The following is a 25,492-nucleotide window of genomic DNA, read 5'->3' as shown; positions in this document are numbered from 1 at the left end:
GCGGGGTGGGGGGGTGCATGGGAGCGCTGGGAGTGGGTGGCTCAAAGTTTGTAGAGTCCCCGCAAGGTCCAATCCAGCGGCCTTGATTGGCGGCCGGAGGAAGGCTGGAGGAGAGGGCCGGAGCTGGGAGGCTCTCCGGAGGCGAGAGGCTCTGCCCAGCTGTTGGCGAGGAGTTTCCTGTTTCCCTCTCGGCGCCCGGGTAAAGTTGATGAGTGAGTCACTCGCGCGCACCGACCGACGACACCCCCCCGCGCGCGCACACGCTCGCCTGGGGGACGGAGCCCCAGCCTCCTGCGCAGCTCTCCTCGGCCGCCGGGGGCCTCCTCCGGGCCTCCGAGCTCCCGGGATCGCCGGCCACATCTGGCCCGCACCTTTGCCCAGCGCGCTCCGAGCGGCGCGGGCATCCTGAGACTGCGAGGAGTAAAGGCGCAGCCCGGGGTCCCCGAGGCTCGGTTCGCGGCGCCCCAGGGGCCGGTCTATGACGAGCGACGGGGGCTGCCATGGGTCGGGGGCTGCTCCGGGGCCTGTGGCCGCTGCACATCGTCCTGTGGACGCGCATCGCCAGCACGATCCCGCCGCACGTTCCCAAGTCGGGTAAGTGAGTGGCCGAGGCGCGACGCTGGGGGTTCACTAGGGCTCCCCGCTCCTTCTCCAGCCCCCAGGGCAGCGATTGACAGTCGGCCGCGGGACCCGGCGCGAGGGCGGAAACGGGAAGTTTGTAGCGGCCCGAGTCGGGGCTCAGGCCCGCGGGGACCCGGGGAAGATCTCTCTCGAAAGAGCAGGACTGTCCACTTGCGGGGGACTTAGGGGACGCTCCTGACCCCTTTGTGCGCTTACGAAAGGCGAGGGTGGCCGCGAGGGGCCTGCACCCCCGGAAATGGAAGTTTAAGAAGTTGGAACTTGGAGGAACATCGGCAGGGGACTGGCCGCCCAGCTGCTGCACACCTGGGCCACCTACTGCTCTAGACACCGCGACTGAACCAGACTCTCAGCCCTCGGTTCTGCCACCTCGAGAGGGATTCTGGGCCGCAACTCACTGCATAATCCCTAGCCTCACTGTTTCCTGGCCTGCTGGGATGGGAACCCAGTGAAGGTGGTCAGGTTAATGACTGAGAAAAAACTTACGTGCGCGCCTACTACGTGCTGGACTGCAGGGGTGCTGCCTGGAATTATAGATTTCAGCAGCTGCCATTGAGTGGAAACACCTAATCCAGGCTGCCTTCCGGGTCCCATCGCAGGGGTAGTAGTTAAGGGAGAAAAGTAGGAACCAGGGCTCCTTCCTAAGGACTTGCTTGGGAATTTTTAAATCTGACATTTTAACACTAAAGTTACAATTGTTGTATCTATCTGTGGATAGGGCCACTATCTGGTCAAGTTGCATGACTCTGGGCCTCAGTTTCCCCTCCTGTACAACTCAGTGGTTCAGTTTGTGTAAGTTTACACTCGTTTCATCACTGGCTTTCCATGACCTTCCCTGGTGACTAAGGGATGGCCAGGGTCTACTTGGGGTGAAGTGCAGAGGAGGCGGTGGCCCTGTGTGTGTTGGGGGGCGCAGTGGTGGGGTGCGAGAGAGCTCTTTGCAGACGGCAGTCGTTGAGGTGATTTAAGAGTTTTGGATCGTGTTGCAAGCAGGAGTGGACCATTTCAGAAGGGAAGAGCCACGAAAAGAAAAACAGCAACAATCCTACCAGGTTTTTAGTTGTGTCGTTTCATAAACTCTGCTTTCCTGTCGTTGGTTTCCATTCAAGTGCAGCTCCAGAAAGGTCAACTGTCTCTGGTGTTACCCCAGCCTCTTAAAACTGGCTTAGGAGATCTGTCTCAGTGGGTAGGGGCATCTTCTGGGCAAGTTTAAGGACCTGAGTTCAAACCCCCAGGGTCCGTATGCAAAGTTTGGCGTGGTTCTTTGCCAGCCCCGCAGTATTGAGAGAAACCTGGAGACCCTTTGGAAATTGCTGGATGCCAGGTTAGCCCTAGGTTGGGAGAGAGACTCGGTAAGAGTGACAGAGACTCAGAGGAGGCTGACCGAGAACACCCGGTGTCCTCCTCTGCCCCTGTCCACGCGCACAGACCCTACCCCAAACACATGAAAACACACACAAGAAAAGAAAAAAGGTTGAAAAAGAAACCCCGCTGCATTTTGCCGGAGACCATCGGAAAGAACACCCTTCTTTTTGTGTACACAAGACATTTGCTTTAGATCGGGAAGAACCAAAGTCCAGAGGCCTCAGTTTGAGTTTTGTTTACAAGATGAAGATGTGTGATTTTCAAATTCCAGGCTCTGTAGCTTGTGAGTCGTTTATACAAAGTTTTAAACCATTAGCTGACAGGCTTGGTGGGTCTTTTTAATTTGGGCTTTAAATAGTTTTATAAAACACACACACACATATATATATATGTATATATGTGTGTGTGTGTGTGTATGTATGTATTATATTTTTTTTATGGAATTGTCATCCCAGAATGTTTGGACAGTTCATTTTGAGTTGTACCCAGGTGGTCAAAGTTTGTTAAGATGGTTTAAAGTTGGAAGACAGCTCCCAGGGAAAGGATGTGTGGAATTCTCTTGCCTTTTCAGTTTCCACAGAAGGGAGAGGCATCGGGATTTGTCTGACACAGTGGTAAATCGTGAGAATGTTTCTCACCTTACCTTAATGCAAGAGACACTGGGAATGAGCTAGATTCTTTAGCAAGTCCTCTCAGTCCTAAACAAACATCTTATGCTTACGGCCTGGTAAGTGAACAAGCGACTTCAGCAAAAGAGAAATTTACATTAAAAAACCCAATATGTTCAACTTCTTTTCCTCGTGTTTCCCTGAGGGTGCTGTAGGTACTCGTGGGTGTGGGGGTCAGACATGACCTCTGGTGTCTTCCTCAGCTGCTCCACTTCACTTACCAAGGCAGGCCTCTGAGATGGGGAAGGGATTCTAGCTGGACCCAGAGTGCACTGTGCGGGTTTGTCCTGGGAGCCAGCTTGCCTTCCACACTCCCACTGTCTGCCTCTTGGGTGCTGGCACTAGAGGTGACCAACACATCCTTCTGGCTATTTATGTGGGTGCTGGGGGGTCTGATTTCAGGTCCCTACATTTGCATGACAAGTGCTTTATGTGCGGAGCCATCTCCCCAGCTGACAAGACATAGACAAATTCTAATTTAAAATTTTATTTATTTGTTTTGTGCTTGTGTGTGTGTGTGTGTGTATGTGTGTGTGTGTGTGTGTGTGTGTGTGTGTATGTGTGTGTGTGTCTGTGTGTGCGCGCGCGTGCATGTATATGTATGTGAATATGGTAGTTGGTTCTCCTCCTCTGCCATGCAAGACCCAAGAACTCAGATCTTGGAGCTTACCTGCTGAGACCTCCAGCAGGCCTCACAAATCAAAATACTTGTTTTCGATGTAGTAAGTTCATGCTTCTAAGTGCTCAAAAATCCGGAGTGACTCCTAGGGGAAAATGTACCCTGGATGCATCTGACTTCAGAATACACTTTTGAGTTTTTAGAGTTCTTCCAGAGGACAGGCTCTTTAAGGATGTCCTCATACCTGTTCAAATCCTGGACCAAAAGTCTTTGGTCCTTTAATCTTCTGGCCTCCTCCCCACTCCTCCCATACATGCATTTTCAGCCCCAGGGCACTTCTTTTAATAATATGTTGTTATTAACAAGTGCATTATGCAGAAAATACAAGCCAGGGCTATAATTTGCTGCCTCTGTTTTGATTTAGCGCCCCACACTGAAGACTCCCTATTAAATGCGCATCCTCCCTAGGTCCTCGGTGGTACCCATATTCCTGTTTCACCCGTTTCTTCTGCCCTCAACCGGCCTCCTTTACGGTTTTTCTTACATTTATGAATAACTATTTCAAAATGTGGTTTTATTTATTTCATTGCGTGTGGCATTCGTGAGTTTGTGTAGGAGGGTGTAGTAAATGCAGGGGACTGTAGAGGCCGGAAGGCGTTGGATCCGTGTTGCTGGGGTTACAGATGGCTGGAAGCAACACAGTGTAGATGTTGGAAACGGAATTCAGGTCCTCTGTCCCTGGGGAAAAAAATTCTATTTTTCCAATCAATAATGGAAACTTACTAATGCTATCTTCCAAACTGCCTTATTATTCTGACTTCTCAAGGGTGCTTACTAAATATCCCCGTCTAAGGGGGTGTATAGACTCAGAGGATGAGCTACCCCACATAAGTGCAACAGACTTGTTCTTTCTCGTTCTGTTTCTTTGAGCTCCTGTATCGTGTCAGAGAAAGAGCACGGGACACATTGGGGCTTAGAGCACTGTCAGGCCCTGTTTGGTTGCTCTAGTCGTCCTACCCTAAACTCCCCCACACTTTGCTGAAAACACCAAGGGGTGGGAGGGTGCCCGTTGGATGTTTCCTTTCCCGTCCCTCTGCACGAGCGTCTCCTTGCTGTGCTCTTTACCATCTCCGCCCTCGAAGATCGGCAGCCCTCCCTCATTCTTCTGAAAGATGGACCAAGCGCGTCCAGCCTGTCTTTCTGCTGCGTGGGCTGGGAGTAGAGTCAGAGCCACATACTGAAGATCAGGTTGTCTTGGGTTACAATCCCAGCTCTCCCTTGCTGGCTGTGCAGCCTAGGAATCCTTGGCACTCACTGGGATAACATGTGGGAAGATGGAATAAAATAATCCTTTCACTTAGCCCCCATGCTTCACACGCCACAGGCAGCTCTGGTCACTATTAAGTCTCAGTCATTCCCGACAAAGGCCTCACCTACCCCATTCTTTCTGACTTTGCAACCCATGAAGGCCTAGGGCAGCAGTCCTCTACCTGTGGGTTGAGGCCCACCCTGGAGGGAGACACATATCATATCATATATCTTGCATATTAGGTATTTACATCATGATTCATATCAATGGCAAAATTGCAATTATGACGTAACAATGGAATACTTTTATGGTGGTGGTGGTGGGGTCACCACAACATGAAGAAATACATTAAAGAATCACAGCGTTAAGAGGCTGAGAACCATTAGACCACCCCGGCCTCAGTTTAGGTAGCTCCCTCTTTCTGCTGCCTCTCTGGAATGCCTGTCTGATGCTTTTTTCATCTTTGAAGACCTTCCTTGGGCCTCATAAGGAAACTTGCTTTGACTGTTCCAGGTGAGCCAAACACCCTCTCTCACACAGCTCCAAACACAGCAAGCAGTCATTTTTGTGTGATTCCCTAGCCCATTGAGCCTTGTAGCTCAGAGGCTGGTCTCCAGGGCTGCCCCAGGAAGACAGCTCTGTGCTCTTTCAGGAAGGTCTGAGCTGAACCAACCCCCTGCTGTAGCACCCTGCCATGTTGGGCATTTGGTCCTGAGGGGCTAGAGTATCTGAATTTAACTTGGCTATTGGTTTGCTCCTATAGCGCCTATAATTGGACCCAGGGCTTGGTACATCTCCACCCCTCTCTTTATTTTTGTTGCAGGCTCTCCTTAAACTGCCCCATTGGCCTTAAGTCCCTGGGGCAAAGCTGCCCTCAGCCTGCACTGCCTTTGTTTTAGCCTTTAATAGCCAGGCCTCCAGCCCTTACTTACCTCAGGGCCCAGCTTTGGCTATTTCCACCATATGGACATTGACACCTTAAGGAAGTTTTCACCTATAAAATTAACCTGCAAATGCTAGATATCTCTCTTTTTTTTTTCTACTTATTCCTCCCCCTCCCTCCTCCTCCTTCTTTCTTTCTTTCTTTCTTTCTTTCTTTCTTTTCTTTTCTTTTCTTTCTTTTTTTCTTTTTTTGCCTTTCTGCTTTGTTTTTGAACACAGAATAAACAAGGTTTTATTCTGTGGCCTAGAATATAGACTAGGCTGGCCTCCCACTTGTAGCAATCCTCCTGCCTCAGCCTCTCAAGTACTTACTGGTCCTCCAGACATGAGCTACTACACCCATCTTGAATTGAATGTTTGTTTCCTACCCACCTAGGCTTTATGTTTTGGTTTCTGAGCAGTGTATCTTAGGGAAGTGTGTACGTCCAAAATTGGCTGTCTATCGTGGAGCATGCTGAGATTTATTTAGGTCAGATGCAAGCCATTAAGGCGTTTCAAAACAGGCTACACAAAACTGTACTTCCTAACCGTGGGTCAGAATCTTCAGCCAAGTGCTATATAAAGGTTTAACCCTATCTCTCCGCAAGGTTTTGTGTTCCGGCCCCTGTGGATCTCTGGATGGTTGAAGCTGTGTTTTTCAGGACCAGCCTAGGGATGAGCAGTAGCGATCTGGTGTTCAGAGCTTGTTCTGCCCTTTGTCCTTCCTCCCACAGGAGCCTGTCACCTCTGACAGGGAAGGAGAGTGATTGATATTTCTGGGTGGGGTTTGCTGAGGTGTTTAGGAAGCTGAAGGGATGCCTGGGCTTGTCTTGAGGTGCCATCAGGAAGAGGGGTGACATTACTTATTTAATCATAGAAGAAAATCTAAAAGATAATTCTTATGATTTTCTATTTCATAAATAGATGGAGGGTGTGTGTGTGTGTGTGTGTGTGTGTGTGTGTGTGTAAGTGGGTCTTCGCAGAGAAGCTGAAGTGTCATATAGATGTCATATTTGAGAGTGGAGGACCCTTTGCACCTCAGATGCGCTCAGTGGGTCACCCCTAGTTGGGTCATACGCTTTTATGATGGGCTATTGTTATGAATTCATTCAGTACTTCTCCTTATGCATATTCATTGTATACAATACTCTGTGCTAGGACATTTTTCATGGCAATGTGCATTGTGCCTCTTGATGGTCTTTGTGTCACAGAAAAGTCGAGACAGGAACAGTGAAAGTCTTGCCCATGGGTGATTGATAGTGGTACTACGGTAGTGAGAACCAGGGTGGCCTAGGCTTTGATATTGCATCACACTCCATACAACGCATTCGATATGTGTTTACTGTACATCTGCACGACGTACTGAACAGCACAGTGAAGTCTATTGTAAAATTCCAGCTCCAAGCACGTAGCACCATCACATAGCTCTGGGGCTCAGACAACTGCTGATGGTCAAAGGCAGAATAGATTTGATCTGACTTAACGAAGATTAAAAAGACAAAATTATCTTTGAGGTCCAGCTGATTTGAAATCCCATAGCTGCTGAGGGCTCTTGCTTTACGTTGAAGTCTGATGGGTTGTGACTCGTTCTGGCCTGGGTCCTCCTTTTCCCCCCTTTCCTCTTATGTCGGTATCCCTTGAAGCCCAGGCTGTCCTCAAACTCTCTATGTAGCTGAGGTTAGCCTTGAACTTCTGTCTATCCTGCCTCTTCCTTCCCAGCACTGAGATTACACTCATGTGACACTACACCTGGTTTATATGGTTCTGGGCTCCATGTACTCTGAGCAAACACTCTATCAACTGACTGAGCGTCTAGATGCCCATTGTACAGCAACTGCCCCCTTGGCTGCGGTTGACTTGGTCTCTGGCTTCCTGCCTAGGTTTGGAAGGGGGACCTGGCATCTGTGGGCTGGGGTTGTAAGCCATGAGAAGGAATTAGCTGCAAGGCAAGAGCCTGTGATTGGTGAGATAGTATCTGGGAAGGGCAGGCATCTAGGCTCTCCCTTTATCTGATGAAATATTTTCTTTCAAATTCTTTCGGCATTGCGACTAAAATATGAACTTGGTCTATGAGCATGTCCTGGACTTTCGAGAGCATCCAACTCGGGCATGCCCGTGGGGTGGGGACACTTCAGATGTCTGCTCCATGTTCTGCCCCTTCGACAGCCGGGTTTTGGGTATCTGGATTGCCAAACCTTTCTGCCCTAAACCCACATCTTCAATCTGCAAGGATACTTAGGTTGTCTTGTAAAGGCCTTACCGGCCTCTAGTCGGACACCTTATACAGTAGTTGCTTGCGAGCTGTTTGTTATGATCCCTTCGGGGATCGATTTTTAGATATCCCGCATATCTGATATTAAAAGGTTTCAGCATTAGGAAGGTTGAGAACCACTGCTATAGAAGGTAAACAGAGTGGGGGGGGAGGGGAAGGAGGAAGGGGTCTGAAAAGAGGAGAGAGAATTTTTTGTAAGATGTAATTCTCCATTTCAGTGTCTTGCTTTAAAATTCTTATTTTTATTCATGTGTACATATGTACACCTGCATAGTATGCGTAGATGTATGGCTTCTCAAGTGTTCTTTAAAAATGGGGATTTTTAGGACAGTGTAGGCAGGTGTGTAGGCAGATGTGCAACGTGGTTGCCTGTGGAAGCCGGAAGAGGGTGTCAGATGCCCTGGAGCTGGAGTTACAAGTGGTTGTGACCTGCCTGATGTGGGTGCTGGGAGCTATACTAAGGTCCTCTGTGAGCACAGCTCTAACTACTGAACCCTATCTCTATCTCCTCATAATGGAACAGGCCTCAGAGAGGAAGACAAGATGTCGACCAGAGCTCTCATTTCCCAGCAAAGGTTTTTGAGCATGGAAGGGACTTCTGAAGTTCAACTAGGCCTTCCAAATACTGGGGGTTTGTATTTGTCAACCAAGGCACAAGGACTCATTTGACCCAGCACTGTGTTGGCTTCGTTTGTGTTTTTACCTGTTTTGGTCCATGGTATTCTCTTGCTGGGCCTTCCGGTGTTTGGGTGGGCTAGGCATGAACCACATTACTCTGCAGAAGAATTGGGCAAAAGCTGGATCTGCTGACTGCACCCTGTTTTCCCTGGAGCAGAGAACATGCCCATTAATGAAAAGTAGGACCCTGGCCGTCCTCTAGGGTGAGGAAAACTCAGGTTGCCACAGTGGCGGTTTTGTTGAGGGAACGAGAGCCCAGTCTGCTGGGTTTGTTCTGTGGCAGCAGCTTCCAGAGTTTCCAAAGCCTTGGGTTTCATTTCCTCTGCACGGAGCGATGATTAACCCAGGATGAATGCATTTTTTTTTCTGGTGTCATGAATATTTCATTTGAGAAATCCATGGCTTCTCAAGTGTTCTTTAAAAATGGGGATTTTCAGGACTGTGTGGGGAGATTAAACCCTTTCCTCAGCTCTAAGGTACAGGACTAGTGAAAGTATGATTTTTGGACAACTGAAGGTTTGGCCGAAGACACACAGATGTCTGAAGGACAATAAAGGCTGGTGCATGTTTCCAACCTATACCACAGTGGCTTTTCATCTGGTAAATCACTACACTGTCTCAAAAGATGGATTTACTTTGAGGAGGATCACTCACTAATGCCTAGGGATGACCACTTTCGGCCCCCAAGCTCTGTAAGCCTCTTCCACACAGAGAGATGCTGTTGTTCTGGGCACCTGGTCTTGGAAGGATCTGGGGTCTTTATGGACACAGTTATTCAGCTCTGGATGGCTGAGATCATCCCATAGCCTGGGATGGCCCATGCTGAGCCCCTACTGTGTGTTAGGGAGTACTCTAACACACAGTAGGGTCACCTCTCTCAAAGTGGGTTTTCTAATTCTAGGGTCTTAGTTAGGCCTCTGTGGCTGTGATAAACACTGTGACCATAAGCAAATGCTGAAGGAAAACACCTATGGGTCATAGCTCATCACTGAAGGAAGTTGGGGCAGGCACTCAAGGCTTTTAGGAGCCTGGACCCAGGAACTGATGCAGAGGCCATGGTGCAGTGCTGCTTACTGGCTTGCTCCTCATGGCTTTCTTAGTCGGCTTTCTCATAGCACCCAGAATTGCCAGCCCAGGGTTGGCACTGCTCACAATGAGCCAAACCCGCCACGTCAAGGAAATGAACCATAGGCTTACCACAGGGAACTCTGGTGGGGGCATTTTCTCAACCGAGGCCACTCTTTTCAAACGACTCTAGTTTGTGTCTAATGGACATAAGAACTAGATGGCACATGTGTTAAGTCTTTTAAAGGATTTGGTTTGGGGATCTAATGGAGTTCTTATTGGTATGCTGAGCTTAGATCGTCTTAGTCAATATGGGGGGGAACTCTAGGAGTTAAGAGATATAATGGTATATTCTATATGCTTCTGCTGAGTCAGTATCTAAAAATATACTATCCTGTTTAATTTTTCCTAGTGAACCAAAATAAGACTTGATTCATGTACTGTGTTCATTGTGCCTGATGGGCTATGGCCTCATGGTGAAAATGCATAGTGTCCTGCAAATGATACATTCTCAGCTGACTGGAGGAGGAGTTACACCCAGGGACATTAGGTAGCTTTTGTAAGACAGGTGCCATATTGAGAAGACCCGGGGAGGTTCAAGGCTGTAGCCTGTGGTTGAGGATACCTATGGTAGGTTGTGGAGGATTTGCCACGAAGCATTTGGAAGTTGACCTCCAAGACCTCCCTAGTAGAAGTGCAGCTCCTGGTCTTGCCCTGTGGCTAATGAGCATCATCAAAGCCAACACTGTGTAAGAAGCCTTGCAAAGCCTTTGCTCTCCTGTTGAATGTCTTCCTAAGTCTGGGGGCAAACCAAAATACTTATATGGCACCACCTAGAACAAATTATGAAGACAGTTTTAAAAATGGGGTTGAAGACATGGCTCCAAGATTGCTCATCCAGAGCTCAATCTTGAGCTCAGTTCCTAGTACACAGTTCCAAGAGCTAACAGTCAACTGTGACTCCAGCTCCAGGGAAACCTCACACCCTTCTCTGGCCTCCATGGGTTCTGCATCCACAGACACACACCCAAGCAGACATACGTACATGTACATAAATAAAAGTGAAAATAAATTTGAAAAATATGATAAATTCCAATTTTGGTCTTAAAGGTATTACAAGATCATTGGGAAAAGATGATTTAAAAGCATGTAATATATAGTATATAGTATATAATGATATATAATATATAACATATGATATATGATATAGATGATGTGTAGTATATATAATAGAATATAATATATAACACAGTTATAGATGAAAAATATTCAGAGAAGTTTGTCAAGCCACAAGTGGACAAAATGGTTTGTTTTTCTATAAGGGTTTTTATTTGTGGCATTTATAATTTGTATAATACCATGCTAATAATTCTGAGTAAGCATCCACTCTCACAGCAAAGCCCCTATTCTTAATCATACATTAGTTTCTCAACAGAGTGCCTCTAAACTGTATAAACACCACCTTCCCCAAGACTCAAAGCTGTGCCTAATGGTAGGGTTCACTCACTGGCTTAGAAGATACATTTAAGAATTCCTCCTCCTCCTCCTCCTCCTTCCCCCCAGCTGTAATCAGAGACTGAGTCTGTGCTATGACATCACTAAACAGAAACCTCCCCTCACTCCTGACCCCTACCTAAGGTACAGCTAAAACCCTTCATCAGGAGTCCCCCTGTGCCAACAAGAAAGGACCTTGATCTAAATGAAAGGTAACCCAGAACTGACCCTTATTTTGAGATCAGAGGCACAGACAGCAGGTGGGGACTGGGGCACCAGGCACCAGAAGGCATCTGGGGATAGGCTTGAACTTGGCTTCAGTGGGGCTTGTTTTTTGATGAGGCTTAGACTAGAAAAGAGTTTTTCCACTTTGCTTTGTTGCTTCTTTCTCTCTCTACCCCTCTTTGTGTGTGTGTGTGTGTGTGTGTGTGTGTGTGTGCACATGTGTGTGCATGTGTACTTGTTGGTGTGTGTGTGTGTGCAAATGTGTGTGTTTGTGTGTGTGCATGTTTGTGTCTGTGTGTGCACAAGTGTGTGCACAGGTGTGTGTGTGTGTGTGTGTGTGTGGGCAGCTTGGAAGTCAGTCCTCTCTTTCCACCTTCTTTTATGGCCAGGTCTCTCTTGCTTTTGCTATTGTATAGCAAAGGTGCCAAGAACTCAGGCCCTCCAGATCAGTAGCTAAGCCCTTTCACCTGCTGAGCCACCTCCTGAGCCCTACTGAGACAGGATTTCTCACTGACCTGGAAATTGCCCTTTTGCCTTAGATTGGCTGGTCCATGAAGCCTCTCTCTACCTCCAAGCACCAAGATTACAAGTCTTCACTATGTCTGGCCTTAAAAAAAAAAGAGGTTTATCTGTATTGTTTTTTTTAGTTTTGTGGTTGTGTGTGTGTGTCTGTGTGTGTGTGTGTGTGTGTGTGTGTGTGTGTTCATGGATGCAGGTGCCCAGGGAGGCTAGCGACATCAGGTTCCCATGGAGCTGTAAGGACTACTTACAATCTTAATTACTATGCCATATCTCCATCTCTCAGGGTTTCTGTATAAAAAATTAAACAACAACAACAACAACAACAAAACAGTGATTCGAACTCAGGTCCTCCTGCTTACGTACCTTCCCCACTGAGCTACTTCCCTGGCCCTCTGACACATGTAATTCTTTATGCTAATAGAGAAAATTACCAATGTTGACCCAGAAAACATTTATTAAATCTCAAACTAATCTGGATAGAAAACAACCCAAATCCTCATAGGTTGGACTCACCGTTTCCCTGGAGGTTTTACCTCACTATTACTAAAGAAAATTTAAGCATGCATCACCATGGTCATTTTAAGAATTCCCCGCTGCAGGTGTGTGAGTGACCGACTGTGGTCGTCGTAGGTTTGCTTTAGCCGGAACTCATGCCTGTCTCCAGACAGCCGCACTTGGTTTGGTGGTAATGCCATTTTTTTTTTTCTTCTGTCAGTGACAGTGTTTGGTTCTGATCCTCCCTTGAGTGGGTACGATCTTCAGGAAGCTTTGTCCCAAGGTAGAAAAATCAAAAAGGACTTTGGTCTGTCTTGAAGAAGACTCAAGGGCTGTCTGTGTGCCTTGGGGAAGGGAAGGATGCCTGTGGGTATAATTAGTGTTCGGCTGCCTTCCAGAGATTGCACCACTGCTCTCCTTAAAATACTCTCAGAGGCGACAGACATGGTGATGGCCCAGCAGCCTCTGGACTTCTGTTTTAGGCAGGGGAGGAGCGGCTGAGACCTGTAATTGCGTTTCTGCTTAGTTTACAGACTCTTGTTAGGTAAAGGGTGGAAATATTTTACTCTCTCTCTCTCTCTCTCTCTCTCTCTCTCTGTGTGTGTGTGTGTGTGTGTGTGTGTGTGTGTACATGCACATGTGTGTAAAGGTAGAGACATCCCAGTTTTCATTCTGCAGACACTATCTGCCTTATGTTTTTGAGGCAGGGTTTCTCACTATTCTAATTGGCCAGGCGCCCACCAGACTCTACCTTCCCCCCTGGCTTTGTATTATAAACTCGTAGCACCTAATGACTACTGGGGGTAGAGAAGGTTCATTTTCTTCAAGTGTGTGGCCCTTGGTAGCTGAGCCACACCCCAGTGGAGGTCCTACATCCCAAAGTATATGAAAAAAGATTTGTTATAAAGAGAACATGAAGTTGGGGGATGAAGAGGAGGGAGGGGGCACCCATAGGAGGATTTAGCAATATAAGATCTAAATACACTATCATTAAATTAATAACAATATTGATTTGATAATGGAAAGAAGCATTTTTAAAAGTAAACAAAAACAAACAGAATAAATGCACCCAAGCGCACCCCAGATGTTCAACCTTTTACGAGGTGCCGGGATACAGCTCAGGTCCTCACACTTTGTAGACAAGCCCCTTGTCCACGCCGCCATCTGTGAATCTCCAAGTGTAGGTCTGGCTCTCAGTGACTCTCTTGTGATCCTATGTCCTGTGCACATTTTATTTTCTCAAACCACAACACTAAGAGGAAACCGTCATTTGATCGCATCTGCTTTAGAAACCATGTAAAAAGGAAAATCAAACCACGACAATCTGGAACCTCTCAGGTTATGTGTTTCTGAATTGAACACAACCCTCTCAACCTGTGCTGGTCACTCATATTTGTCATGACCGTTGTTAGGAAGACGTCTGTGGTCATCGTCCACATGCCTGTTCTCATCACCAGCTGCTTCTCCTGGTGAGCAAGGGGCCACAGAGGCTTTAATCCACACTGGGCTCTTTGTACCGTGGCATCTCTTAAAATGTGTGACACCGTCCACTGCACTCGGTGCCAAATGTGTGCATGCCCAACAAGTCCACAAATTCATGGTAATTGTTTGGGGAGTTTGTTCTCCTCAGTTTCCCAATACTGTTGCTTTTAAAGTGATCTGTTTACTTACATACGTTACACAGTAAATATACTTTATTTTCTTCTTTAAACATCCATTTATTTGTTTGATTATATATGGAGGAGGAGACGTGTCATGGAGAGCATTTGTGTGGGTAGGAGTATGTAACTCATTCCAGAGAGTTCTCTGCTTCCATTGTGTCCTTAGGCTTGGTGGTGGGCCATCTCTCCGACCCAGCCGCCATCTTTTCCCAGTCTCCTTATTTTGATTTGAGGAACTTAATTCTCTGAAGCTCAGGAAGGACTCCCAGCTCTCTGGACCTTGACTTTAACCTTCTCCAAGTGGGCCGTTGCTCACCGGCCTCTGGACTTTATTCAATCCCAAGAGAGTTTTAAAACCATGGCTGTTTTCATGTTCCAGAATCCTCACTTCCTGTCCATTCTAAACACCCCTAAGTAACATTGTCACCATGAATAGTTCTCCGGACTAAGTTTCTGACCTTTCCGATCATTTTTTTCCCTCACTTTTTGTTTTAAACTTTGGCCATGATGGCCAAACTGTAAACTGTACATGACAAAAGAAAGAAGAATGACAAATGTCCACTGCCTGCCCTGTCTGCTTCCTGTTGGGTCAGATCTCAACAGCTTCATCAGGCTGACGGGTGATCCTTGGACCGTTTAGTGAGATGCTACTTACAGCAGCATCCTGTTGGGGCAAGTGTAGAGCTACTTGGTTTTAGTTTTAGTCTCTAGTTAAGCAACCACAGCACCATCTTTCTCTCGAAGACTCTCCAGGCTTCTCCCTGGTCACCGTTGACTTTCCCTAATAAGTCTGCACATAGTTCGGGCAGTTGAACCTGCCTTGCCTCAGCCTTCTGTGGGTTCACTTCCTGAGTCCTTGGGGACCACCTGGCTTCCCTTCCCTGTCGAGGTCAGAGTCCTCTGTGTGCCTGGTCTACACACTGGACAGTGCTTCACAGATCCATTTCATGAGAACACGCCTAGATCAGTCAGGGTCTCTAGTCTCTTTTTCTACTATTGCATACTTCATGCCCTGACTCCTGATTAATTAATCTATTAATTATTAATGACTTATTTTGGGTGCATGTTTATGATATCTGTGAGGATATACATCTGTGTGTCTATTCACGGTATGTATAGGAATGAGGACTGGATGTGTCTATGGTACATATTGGGCAACCATAGACCCACCCACTATTGGTCACCTTCTAACCTGCCAAAACCATTTCTCCTACAAGACTTTAATGATGCTGTTGGTGAGGGTGCTTTGTGGTCATCACACAACCAGTTACACTGTTCAGGATATTGTTAGATATTGTTAAGAGTATCGATTGCCTCTCACCCACTTATTAACGGAATATCAACGGAATGCCTAGGATGGCTCCAGGGCACGGAAGAACACCCAGTTTCTTTCTAATGAGGATTGATTTCGATATTTAACAGTTCTGGAATGTATGTCATGTCTTCCGACTGCTTCCTCTTCCCAGTCTCTCTTACCTTCCCCTACCCCGGCAGTCTGTGACTTTTGTCTGTGACCCATTTAGATAAGCACGGCCCCATGTGTAACAGTTGAGTTGGCAGCATCCACTTCCAGCTTCTTAACAGTGCAATGTTATCTTCTTAAACCACAGCTATGACTTGAACTCCCACCTACTAAGTCCATTGGTTTGGTCTCTGCTGGTATGCAATAACAGCTTAACAGCTTCCCCCTTCTGCCTCTTCTTTTTCTCTTGGCATATGTGTGTGTGTGTGTGTGTGTGTGTGTGTGTGTGTGTGTGTATTGCATGTATGTGTATATAGTTCCTGTGTGTGTAAGCATGTCCATCAGAGGTTACTGTTGAGCATCTCTTTCTATTGTTCTATTATTATTGTTGTTGTTGAGCGACAGAACCTCTCACTGAACCTGGAGCTCATCAACTAGGTTAGACGTGCTGGTCAGCATGTCCCGGGATCCTCCTGTCTCTACCCACGCAGTGACGGGGTTGTATGGAAGCACTGTCATGTCCAGCCTTTTGCTTTGGCTGCTGTGAATCTGAACTCACGCCTCCTTGAGTACATGACAGACAATTTACTAAGTCATCCCCCATCCTCGGAAACTCCTTATATATAAAAAGCAATTGCCTAGGTATCTGATGTCATGACACGCCGATCCAAACAGCCCAGGACTTCTCTGTTTCTTTAGTTGCTCATCTTTTACAAGTTCTGGGATGGGAAATGAGATACAAGGCTGGCAGATCATGATCAGCGCTGTACCAGGGCTCATCAGTGGAGTGGCCTTTGCAGGCAGCCCTGGGAAGCTTGGCCGAGTGTCATTGATGGTGTCACTTCTAGTAAATCTTTCGCTGTGATTTCACCAAGGTGTCACTACTTGGCACTTATATTCGATGCATGGAAGGTCCTGAAGTTAAAAGGAGATGGACTGGTCAGAAGGCACAGGTGCACTGGCTCCAAGCAGAGCTTAGACCACATTCTGAGGACTGGCCATGCTCTGTTGGAATAGCCAGGACCTCGGCAGAGGCACGTTAGTGAGCTTCACATCTCTATTGGTCACTCTTCTTACTGAGGGGACAAAAAGACTGAGGAAAGCAGCTTAAGAAAGGAGGGTTTATTTTGGCTCACAGTTAGGGCTCCTGTCAAGGCTGGTAGTGAAAATATGGGACCCCCATAGTCAGAAAGCAGTGAAAAATACATGCTGGGGTATGTCTCACTTCACCTTTTCCTTCAGTTTGAGGCCTCAGCTCATGAGACGTTGCCTTTTAGAGCCAGGATAGGTCTTTTCTCTCTAGTGAAGTCTCTCTGGAAACAGCCCTCACAGACACACCCAGAGCTGTGTTTCCCTGACAATTCTAAATCCAACCAAGGCTGAACATCAAGTTGAATCATCTCGGTGCTCTGTCCTTCCCTGCTCCATGTAATCTTGGCACTCATTTAACGCCTTTCACCATTAGAGTCAAAACAAAATGAATGTTAAAATGAAATGAATATTTAAAGTGAACATTAAAATAAGATGATGAGTTTTAAAAAACAAAGCCATCGTGAGGACTGGGAATACGGCTCAGTAGTGGAACGCCTGCCTAGCATCTGGAGGGCCCGAGCTTCAATTCCCAACAGCACACGAAGTTCCAGAATAATTATTTATCCACTTCTCCAGGCAGATGGGAAAGTAGCGCCAGAAAAGTGGGGCAGCGAATCAGCTTGATTATTTTATTCTCAGTGAGCTAGGCAAAGACCAGCAGCCAGACTTGGGGACTGTGTTCTGACAAGTTTGAAGACAACCTGTTGACTATACTTGGCTGTGATATTCTGTAATCTAATCATTTACACGAATGAACCACTTTGTTCATTGGAAAATGAATGTTTTAAATCTCGAAGCCGCCCTCTGAGAGGGTATAATTCTCCATCCCATTTTACAGATGTGGAAATGGAAGCCCAGAAAGATGTATCCATCCACCTAAGCTGTAATAGGACCGTCCACCCACTGAAGCATTGTAACGTATTCTGATTTTTATCTTCTTCATATTTCTTTTGGTTGTAGTTATGATGTTCTTTCATTGTACCCCAATTTAAAAATAAGTCTAAGATAAAAAAACAAAAAAATATATATATATATGGTCATAGGGTTGACCAGATGGCTCTGTATTTCAGAGTGCTTGCTGCTTTTACAGAGGACTTGCAATTAGTTCCCAGTAGCCACATAGGGCAGATCATAATCACCAGTAACTCCAGTTCCAAAAAATCCAACCCACTCTTCTGTGGGCACTGTACTGGTATGCACGATCCCATTTTCAGACCTACACTTGTGCACATAATTTAAACATGTTTATGCCCAGATATTATTCTATTTTCACACACTTGTATCTAAATGGTGGATACGGTGAGACTGTCTTTTGCATTGAAAGTTAGAATGCTAGAAACTGCTTTCTTTTAGGTCACTCTTCTTTGAAGGTTTTGCCCCTGCACTCCCATCTTAGTAGAGCTCAGACTGTGCAGAGTTGTTTCTTTCCTTTGGCTTGCGGGGCAGCCTCTCTTCCAGGCCTCACAGCACGGTCTGCTATGTGAGGTTATATTGTCATTGCCTGGAGATGCACATTGCTGCTTACAGAAGGCTGTGTGTGCCACACTGAGTGGTGTAGGGACAATCCTAGAATCCCAGCGCTTGAGAGTTGAAGTTCAAATTTCTGGCCAGCCTGAGTTACAAGAGCCCTGCCTCAAAAATAGCAAAATGAAATATGTAACAATCTGCAAGTTGCCTTCATTCTGTGACTCCCATTTTTACAGAGCTTCACGGGCCTAGCATACCAGGGAACATAAACATCTCTTCATAATGAGGGCAGGTCTTTACCCTGTGTACCTAGAAGGCAATTATTAACTCAGTCTGCCCTTCCCGTAGCTGCTTCAACTTGAATCTCTGAATAAAGATGTGAAGAAGAATAAAGGTATTTCAGAGGCAGAACAAGAGTAAGAGAGATACCTAGTATATCATCAGATTGCTTAGATAGAAAACAAGATGGCATTGGAGGGGTAATGTAACCTGTTGTCAGCTGTGGTATTTCCAAAGGACTTGGGATAAAGAATGACCTGAGGGGCTGTGAGGTGGCTTGGTGGTTAAGAGCGCTTGCTTGCTGCTCTTGAGGACGTGAGTTCAGTTCCCAGCACCCATGTCCAGTGCTTCACAACCAGCAGTAACTCTAGCACCAAGTGATCTCATAGCCTCTTCTGGTCTCCCTGAGTGCTTGCACACACACACACACACACACACACACAAATAAATAAATAAAAATTAATAAAACAAATCTCTTTTTGAAAAAAAAGTAATCTTGGCCAGTTTGATCCAGCTGATTGACATTCCTGCTTTTCTACAGATTGCTTTGCACAAGTGTTATTGGGGAAAAAAGGAGAAGTTGAGTCATGATATTTTATTTATTTTTGGTCAAAAACATGAGTTAACCAAGCTCTGGTGACAGGGCTTCATTCTCTCGGTTTCCACCAGTCATCAGCAGGGTGAGCTTCCTCCTGTGGCTTGAGTGAGCTGGAGGGGCCTCGGGATCTTCCTTCCTGCTGGAGATTTTCCATTAAGGTCGGGCTTGGTTAAGCAACGGCTGGATTGATGGCAGAGCTTATGTTAGAATTGGCAAAGGTTTCCTCAAATTTTTAGGTATCTCACTGTTACTTCCTTCCTTCTTTAAAAAGATTGCATATTTTTAAGTCTTCTGGGATAATCCTTTTTATATAATCATCAAAAATTGTCAGTTTTACATACTGATTTTTGTATTGAGGGAAAAGCCACTATACATACAACAACACTGAATTTGAACATTTCAGAAAGGGCCCCTTCTTCAATGTTAAGGGATTCAAAGCCAATACACAGGCTAAGACAGGAAGTTAAATCACAGGGAGGTAGTGACTTAAAATGTATCGTGTTTGTATTAAGACTGTGTAGTCTTGTGTTATTTTTCTGAGCAACAAGTTCTGACCTGAGGAATCATTTTCTGTAAGATCGTGGGAACATAGTGGTAGACTCCATGACCATCATGATGGGAATATAGCAATAGGAAGGCAGGCATGACTCTGCAGCAGTGAGCTGAGAACCTATGTCATCAGACAACAGCCATCAGGTAGACAGACAGACAGACAGACAGCCAGAGGGTACTGACTGGCAATGGTGTAGAAAGAATCTCTTAGGAACTTTGTAAAAGCATTCACCTGTCAATAAAAAGCTGATTGGTCAATGAGCTTAAGCAGGAAATTAAAAAATGGACATTCGGCAGAAAGAGAGGGGGTGGGGGATGATGGGATAGAGACAGACACGTATTGGCCCCAGAATGCTGATGGAGACAGTAGGAAAAATAAAAAGAATCCAAGGACCAGGTAACCAGCCAGGTGACAAAACTTAGTAAAGAATAATGAGATGATAATTCATAAGCCATTTGGGAAAGAACCAAAGATTCTGGCCTAAGTATTTGAAAATATTTTGCAGTCTCAGAGTTGTTATTGTGGGTGCAGGGGCTGAGAGGAAAAACATGAGCATACAGAAAACACAAAACAACTGAACAGTATGAGCTTTTGAAATTTTATTGCCTACCTCCTGACACAATGTCTCTAACAAGGCCACACCTTCTCATCCTTCCCAAACAGTTCTACCAACTGTAGACCAAGCATTCAGTGCCTATGGGGACCATTCTCGTTCTAAGTATCACACAGGGTCCTAAGTAGCCCAGGCAGGCCTTGAACTATTTATGTAGGCAAGAATGACCTTGAACATTTCTTCTGCCTCTGCCTCTTGAGTGCAGGGATTATCATCTTGTCTCCATGACTTGTTTACTGGACCCAGCAAATCAAACACAAAGCTTTATACATGGTAGGCAAGTATTCTATCAGTTGAATCATATCTTCAGACCTCAAGACACATTTTAGTTTTTAAAATTGTATTGAATTTATATATTTATGTGTGTGGCCAGTACATGGATGTGCACATATGCATGTGGAAGTCAGAGGACAAATGGAAAACTTTTGGAAGTCAGTTTTGTTCTTCTGGTGGTTTGAACATACTTGGTCCAGGGAGTGGCACTATTAGAAAGTGTGATCTTGTTGGAGGAAGTGTGTCACTGGGTGGGGTAGGCTTTGAGGCCCTCATCCTAGCTGCCTGGAAGTCAATATTCTTCTGGTTGCATTCCAAACAAGATGTAGAACTCTCAGCAGCTCAAGTGTTATGCCTGCCTGGATGCTGCTATGCTTCCTACCATGATGATAATGGACTGACCCTCATAACACTAAAGCCAGCCCCAATTAAATGTTGTCCCTCACAAGAGCTGCCTTGATCATGGTGTCTACAGCAATGGAAACCTAACTAAATCAGTTCTCTTCTACCATGTTGATTCTGCCTGGTGCTTGATCAGGATGTCAGGCTTCAAAACAACCATCTTGACCCACTGAACCATCTTTCCAGTCTAAGAGACATTTTAGAAGTTCATCTTTCTCATGGATGGGAAGTTGGGGGGGGTGCTCACAGGGCTGCACATCTATTGGGAAGCTAGAGACAGTTGGTAACTGCCGAGGGCAATGAAGTTGACTTTCTTCCAGGGTGAGATCCTCGTAGGTTTCCCAGGCTACAGTGTGCTGTCCAACATTCAAATGCTTTCAGACAACAACACCAACTGAACATCGATAACTAGACATCTGTATATCCATGCACTCATTCATCCATTCTCATTGTCTGTCTGTCTATCTGAAAGAGGACATAGAAAAGGAGACAGGAAAGGACCCAAGAAGAGCTGGAGATGGGGAATGAGGATAGGATTGGATTGAGCAAGACACATTCATGGAAACAAACGAATGAAAAAACTGAAAAGTCCAACCTTGTCAGGAATCCTCCAGTCCAATCTCCCAACTGAATTTTCTTGTGCCCTGCTGTCACCATGAGGCCTAGCTGAGAAGGTTCACCCTTTCCAAAGACCATAATGAGCAACCAGCAGAATTCATTCTGAAGAATTTGTCCAGGGTTTTTTTCTGAAGAGAGTACACATTGAAAATGAAGGGCCCTGGAGTCCTGTCTTTTACTACCTGCCTCTTCTCCCAAACAGGATTAGAGGCTGAGTCATGTAGGAAGACGCTTTGCGTTGGGCCTGACCACACCTGCGTACAGCTCTGGAGCTCTGTCCCAATTCAGTGTGCTGTGCTCCAGACATTTATCGAAGTAGGGTGCCTACAGGCGGCTTCTTACCGTCTGCCTATGGACTTTTCTGTCAAGTTCACCACTCTGTTTAGACCGAGTCTCTCCTTCCCTCCCACCTGTTTTTTTTGTTTTTTTTTAAATTTAATTTTTTTAGATTTATTTATTTTATTTTATGTGGATGAGTGTTGTACCTGAGGCATGTATGTGTACCATATGCATGCCTGGTGCTAAGGAGGTCAGAAGAAAGTGTTGGATCAGGTGAAACTGGGGTTATAGACAGTTATGGGAGTTAGGATTAGAACTTGAGTCCTCTGCAAGAGCAGCAAGTACTCTTAACTGCTGAGCCAAGTGTCCAGACTGTCTGTCTGTCTCTGTCTCCCCCCCCCCCCCCGTATGTGATGTACATTTGGATATACACATGTAAAGGTACGTGTGCCTGCACATGTATGTTCTTTTCATTGCAGGCTATGGAACAACCTCCTGTGTTGACCTTAGAAATGTCTTCTAGCTTGTTTTTAGGACAGGGTCTTTCATTGGCCTGGAGCTCACCGCGTAAGGTAGGCTGGCTAAGGCATAAGCCCAGGGACCCTCTGTTTACTGTCGTCAGCACTAGGAAACCAACAGAGCAATCCCACCACCCCAGCCCCGAGACTATGTCCTTTGCTGAAATGTACATAATTTCTAACTCTGGCTGTACATCCAACTCATCTGAGAAGTGTTAGAGTAATCCCACTGCCTGAGTCAACCCTGTAGGCGTTCTGGCTCACTGGCTTGAGCAGGGCTCTCCCTTCATCACAATCTTAAAAAAAAAAAAAATCCCTAGATGCTTCTGATGTGGAAGCCAAGATTTAAAAACAAAAGCCACGGATTCAGCCAAACCCACAGATGAGCATGTGTCCAGGAATGGTACGGTGTTAAGACAGAGAGCAGCAGTTCATTGGCATGCTAACAAAACTGAGCAAGGTTTCAGAGCGAGATTCTTGTACTTCAGAGACTTAGCCACAGAATAGTGATTTCCTTGGGGCTGGGGTGTTGCTCACTTGTCTAATGTGTGTGTGAAGCCTCGGGTTCCATCCCCAGGAAGGCATGAAATGGGAGGGATAGCACATGCATGCTTCCAACCCCCGCCGTCTGGAGAAAGATAATGTCAGGATCAGAGAGAGATCTTTAGCCACACAGTGAACTGGGAACCGGGGGTTCTTGCTCCTGAGGCCTATCTGGAAGATCTGGGGGAGGTGGGAATGTGGAGGAGAGGCTGTCACTGAACCTGGAGCCTGCTGGTTCCATCAAGCAAGGCTGGCAGGCCAGCTAATCCCTGAGAGCATCTGTCTTTGCCTCCCAGGGCTGGGATCACAGCATGAACTACCACTGCTCTTGTGTAAGTGCTGGGGGTGGGACTTGGTCATCACACAAGCACTACCTGAACCATCTCTCCGGGCCCCTGGGGTCATTTCTTAGCACTGATTGCAAAGGGACAGATTAAATTCATTGTTCTTCTCCCTTCCTGTGTTCTGGAATAGTTCACGGCTTCTGTCTAGTCATCTAAGGCGATTAGTAACATGGCTGGAAATGTATTCTAATTATTCAGTTTTGTTGGAGGGATGTCTAGCCAGGGTGCTTTCATCATGTAGGATTTTAATCGTCATCATTGGAGGGTATAAAAATAGCCTTCAGACTGGGCGATGGCTTCAGGATGCTGTGGGTAAAAGTGCTTGCTTGCAAACATAAAGACCTGAGTTCAAATTTCTAGTCTGGGTGGTGGTGGTTGCATGTTTTTTAACCCCACTGCTCTGAAGAGCAGGGAATGGAGGGTCACCAGGGCTTGCTGGTAGGCAACACATTCACACATACAGACATGCACGTGTGCAACACCTGCACACACACATGCACACACATACTTGCACACAGAAACACGCACACAAACAGACACATGCATACACATGCATGTTCACACACAGGCACATGCATGTGCACAAATACATGAATATGCAAACACATGCTTACACAAACACACACACACACACACACACACACACTTTTTTGCAGAGGGCTGTAAGAATAGTATTTTTCAGCACCTTGATGAGATGGAAGGGTCCAGAGTCAGGAGACTCCCCTGCAGCTCTCTGGCTTTCCTCAAGGTAGAAGGCAAAGGCTGATACCCAAAGTTATCTCCTGACCTCTGCATGCATGTTTTTCTGCAAGCACACAGGTATAAGTGCACATGTGCACATGCATGAAGGCGTGTGTGCATGCACGCACACACACACACAAGCACATACAAGTTCAAAACATTATATTGCTCTGTCAGAGTAAAGTGCGGGGATTATCAACAACTCAGACTCATCCTGGACAAAAAGGCAGAAGGTTGGGACAGTGCTGAGGTGAGAGGAACCCTGGAAAGTCTAGGGGAGGGGTTGGAACAGCTGGTGACCCATTCCTGTTGAAAAGCCCTAGTGAAGCCTACAGCTTTGCATATTAACTTTAAATATCTCTCCTGGAGACACAGGAAAGGAGGGGAAAGGAAGCCTAGGGCAGGCCGAGAGGTCTCAGGCTGAGGAATGCTTGCTTTGAACCAGGCTTGGCTTTTATCTACGTGTCCTGCAGAGAACTGGCTTCCCCAGGGCCTTGGGGGGTTTCCCTCTGTGAGCTGGTCACCTCTCAGTTTTGTCCTGTGAGCTCAGCAACATTTGGCAGGCTGTGGCTGAAACCCTCCATAAAGCCTTGCCTTATATAAAAAAAAAACTCCAATGTTTTCTCTGAAATATTAATTTCCTTGCTCTAGGCTGTTGCGGGCTTTGCCTGGAAACTTAATCTCAGCTCCTCGGCTCTGTGTTATGTGTCTGTCATTGAAATGGGGCTTAACAAGAGTCACTTGATACCTTGGCAAGCCTCCCCTGTTTTAAACAGTCTTTTATCTTGGGGCCAGGGATTTGCATTTGCAGAGGCTAGGCCCGCTGACTCCAGCCCTGGCAGGTTGCAACTTGTTGCAGAGTTTGGCCCATTTCTCTCAGTACCAGAACCTCCTGGTGCTGCCACTCAGGGCTTAGGATTTCACAGGAGCCCTAATCCCTGTCCTTAGTTGTTATTCGTTTACTGTTTTCGCTTCACCGAGGACACCAAGGCCAGAGCCAATAAAGTACCTAGTACTAGCCCCGCCCCCATACCCCCCCTTCATAATAGGTGATACCCCCCCCTTTCATAATAGATGACACCCAAGGCTGGAGCAGCTCTCTTCTCTCTTCCCCGAGTTCATTCCATTCCTAGACTACTATATTAACTATGGTCTCGATTCTTGAGAAGTTTGCTACTATTGGGTTTTCTGCTTGGTGTGTGTGTGTGTGTGTGTGTGTGTGTGTGTGTGGGTGTGTGTGTGTGTGTGTGTGTGGTGGAGAGTGCAGGGATTGTTTGTTAGTTTGTTTCTTTGTTTTGTTTGTTTCTGTATCTCTCTGACAGATAAACATCAAACACTACTAAACTTCTCTTCCTCCTCCTCCTCTCCCTCCTCTTCCTCCTCCTTTTCTTTCTCTTTCTTATTCTTTTTCTTCCTTGGACAGTGGGGATTAAATGTCAGAGTCCATGCTTGCATGCTTGTTGTGAAGCAAGCATTTGACCCAGTGAGCTGTCTTCCCAGCCCCTTGAATGTCTTATCCTGAAACAGTCTCTCTTCACATGGGACTTTTGAGTGGCTAGTGTGATGTAGAACCACCTACGTGATTTTTATTCTTTTAACTTTGGCAGTGTTGGGAATTGAACCCAGGGCAGCAGGTGAGTGCACCACGGGGCTTCTGCCCAGCCTGCTTTTACTTATTTTAATCTCAGTTATGAAAAGTGTACTTTGATGCTGGCTGCCTTACAGCTTGGGATCCTGCCCTTGACCTCAACATTTCAGGAAGGTGCCTCTTGCCAGA

The 25,492-nt window shown here is 46.2% G+C and overlaps 1 protein-coding gene across 2 annotated transcripts in view; it reads left to right on the top strand.

The window, feature by feature from the left end:
* Positions 1-257: 257 nt before the first annotated feature.
* The window catches only part of TGFBR2 (transforming growth factor beta receptor 2), an 86,919-nt gene continuing 61,684 nt past the window's right edge, over positions 258-25,492 (top strand). Inside the window, exons 1-2 of one of the 2 annotated variants that reach the window (XM_080934074.1) lie at positions 258-594; positions 17,326-17,400. In XM_080934074.1, the coding sequence (XP_080790200.1) occupies positions 501-594; positions 17,326-17,400 (169 nt within the window). In that variant the 5' untranslated portion in view covers positions 258-500. The remainder of the gene's footprint in view (positions 595-17,325; positions 17,401-25,492) is intronic. The other variant, XM_080934075.1, reaches the window with a different exon arrangement.

Source organism: Micromys minutus (genome assembly GCF_963924665.1).
Source record: "Micromys minutus genome assembly, chromosome: 21".
Classification (NCBI taxonomy): Eukaryota; Metazoa; Chordata; class Mammalia; order Rodentia; family Muridae; genus Micromys; species Micromys minutus.
Note: the sequence above shows the minus strand (reverse complement) of the source record. Positions and strands in the feature narration are given on the sequence as shown.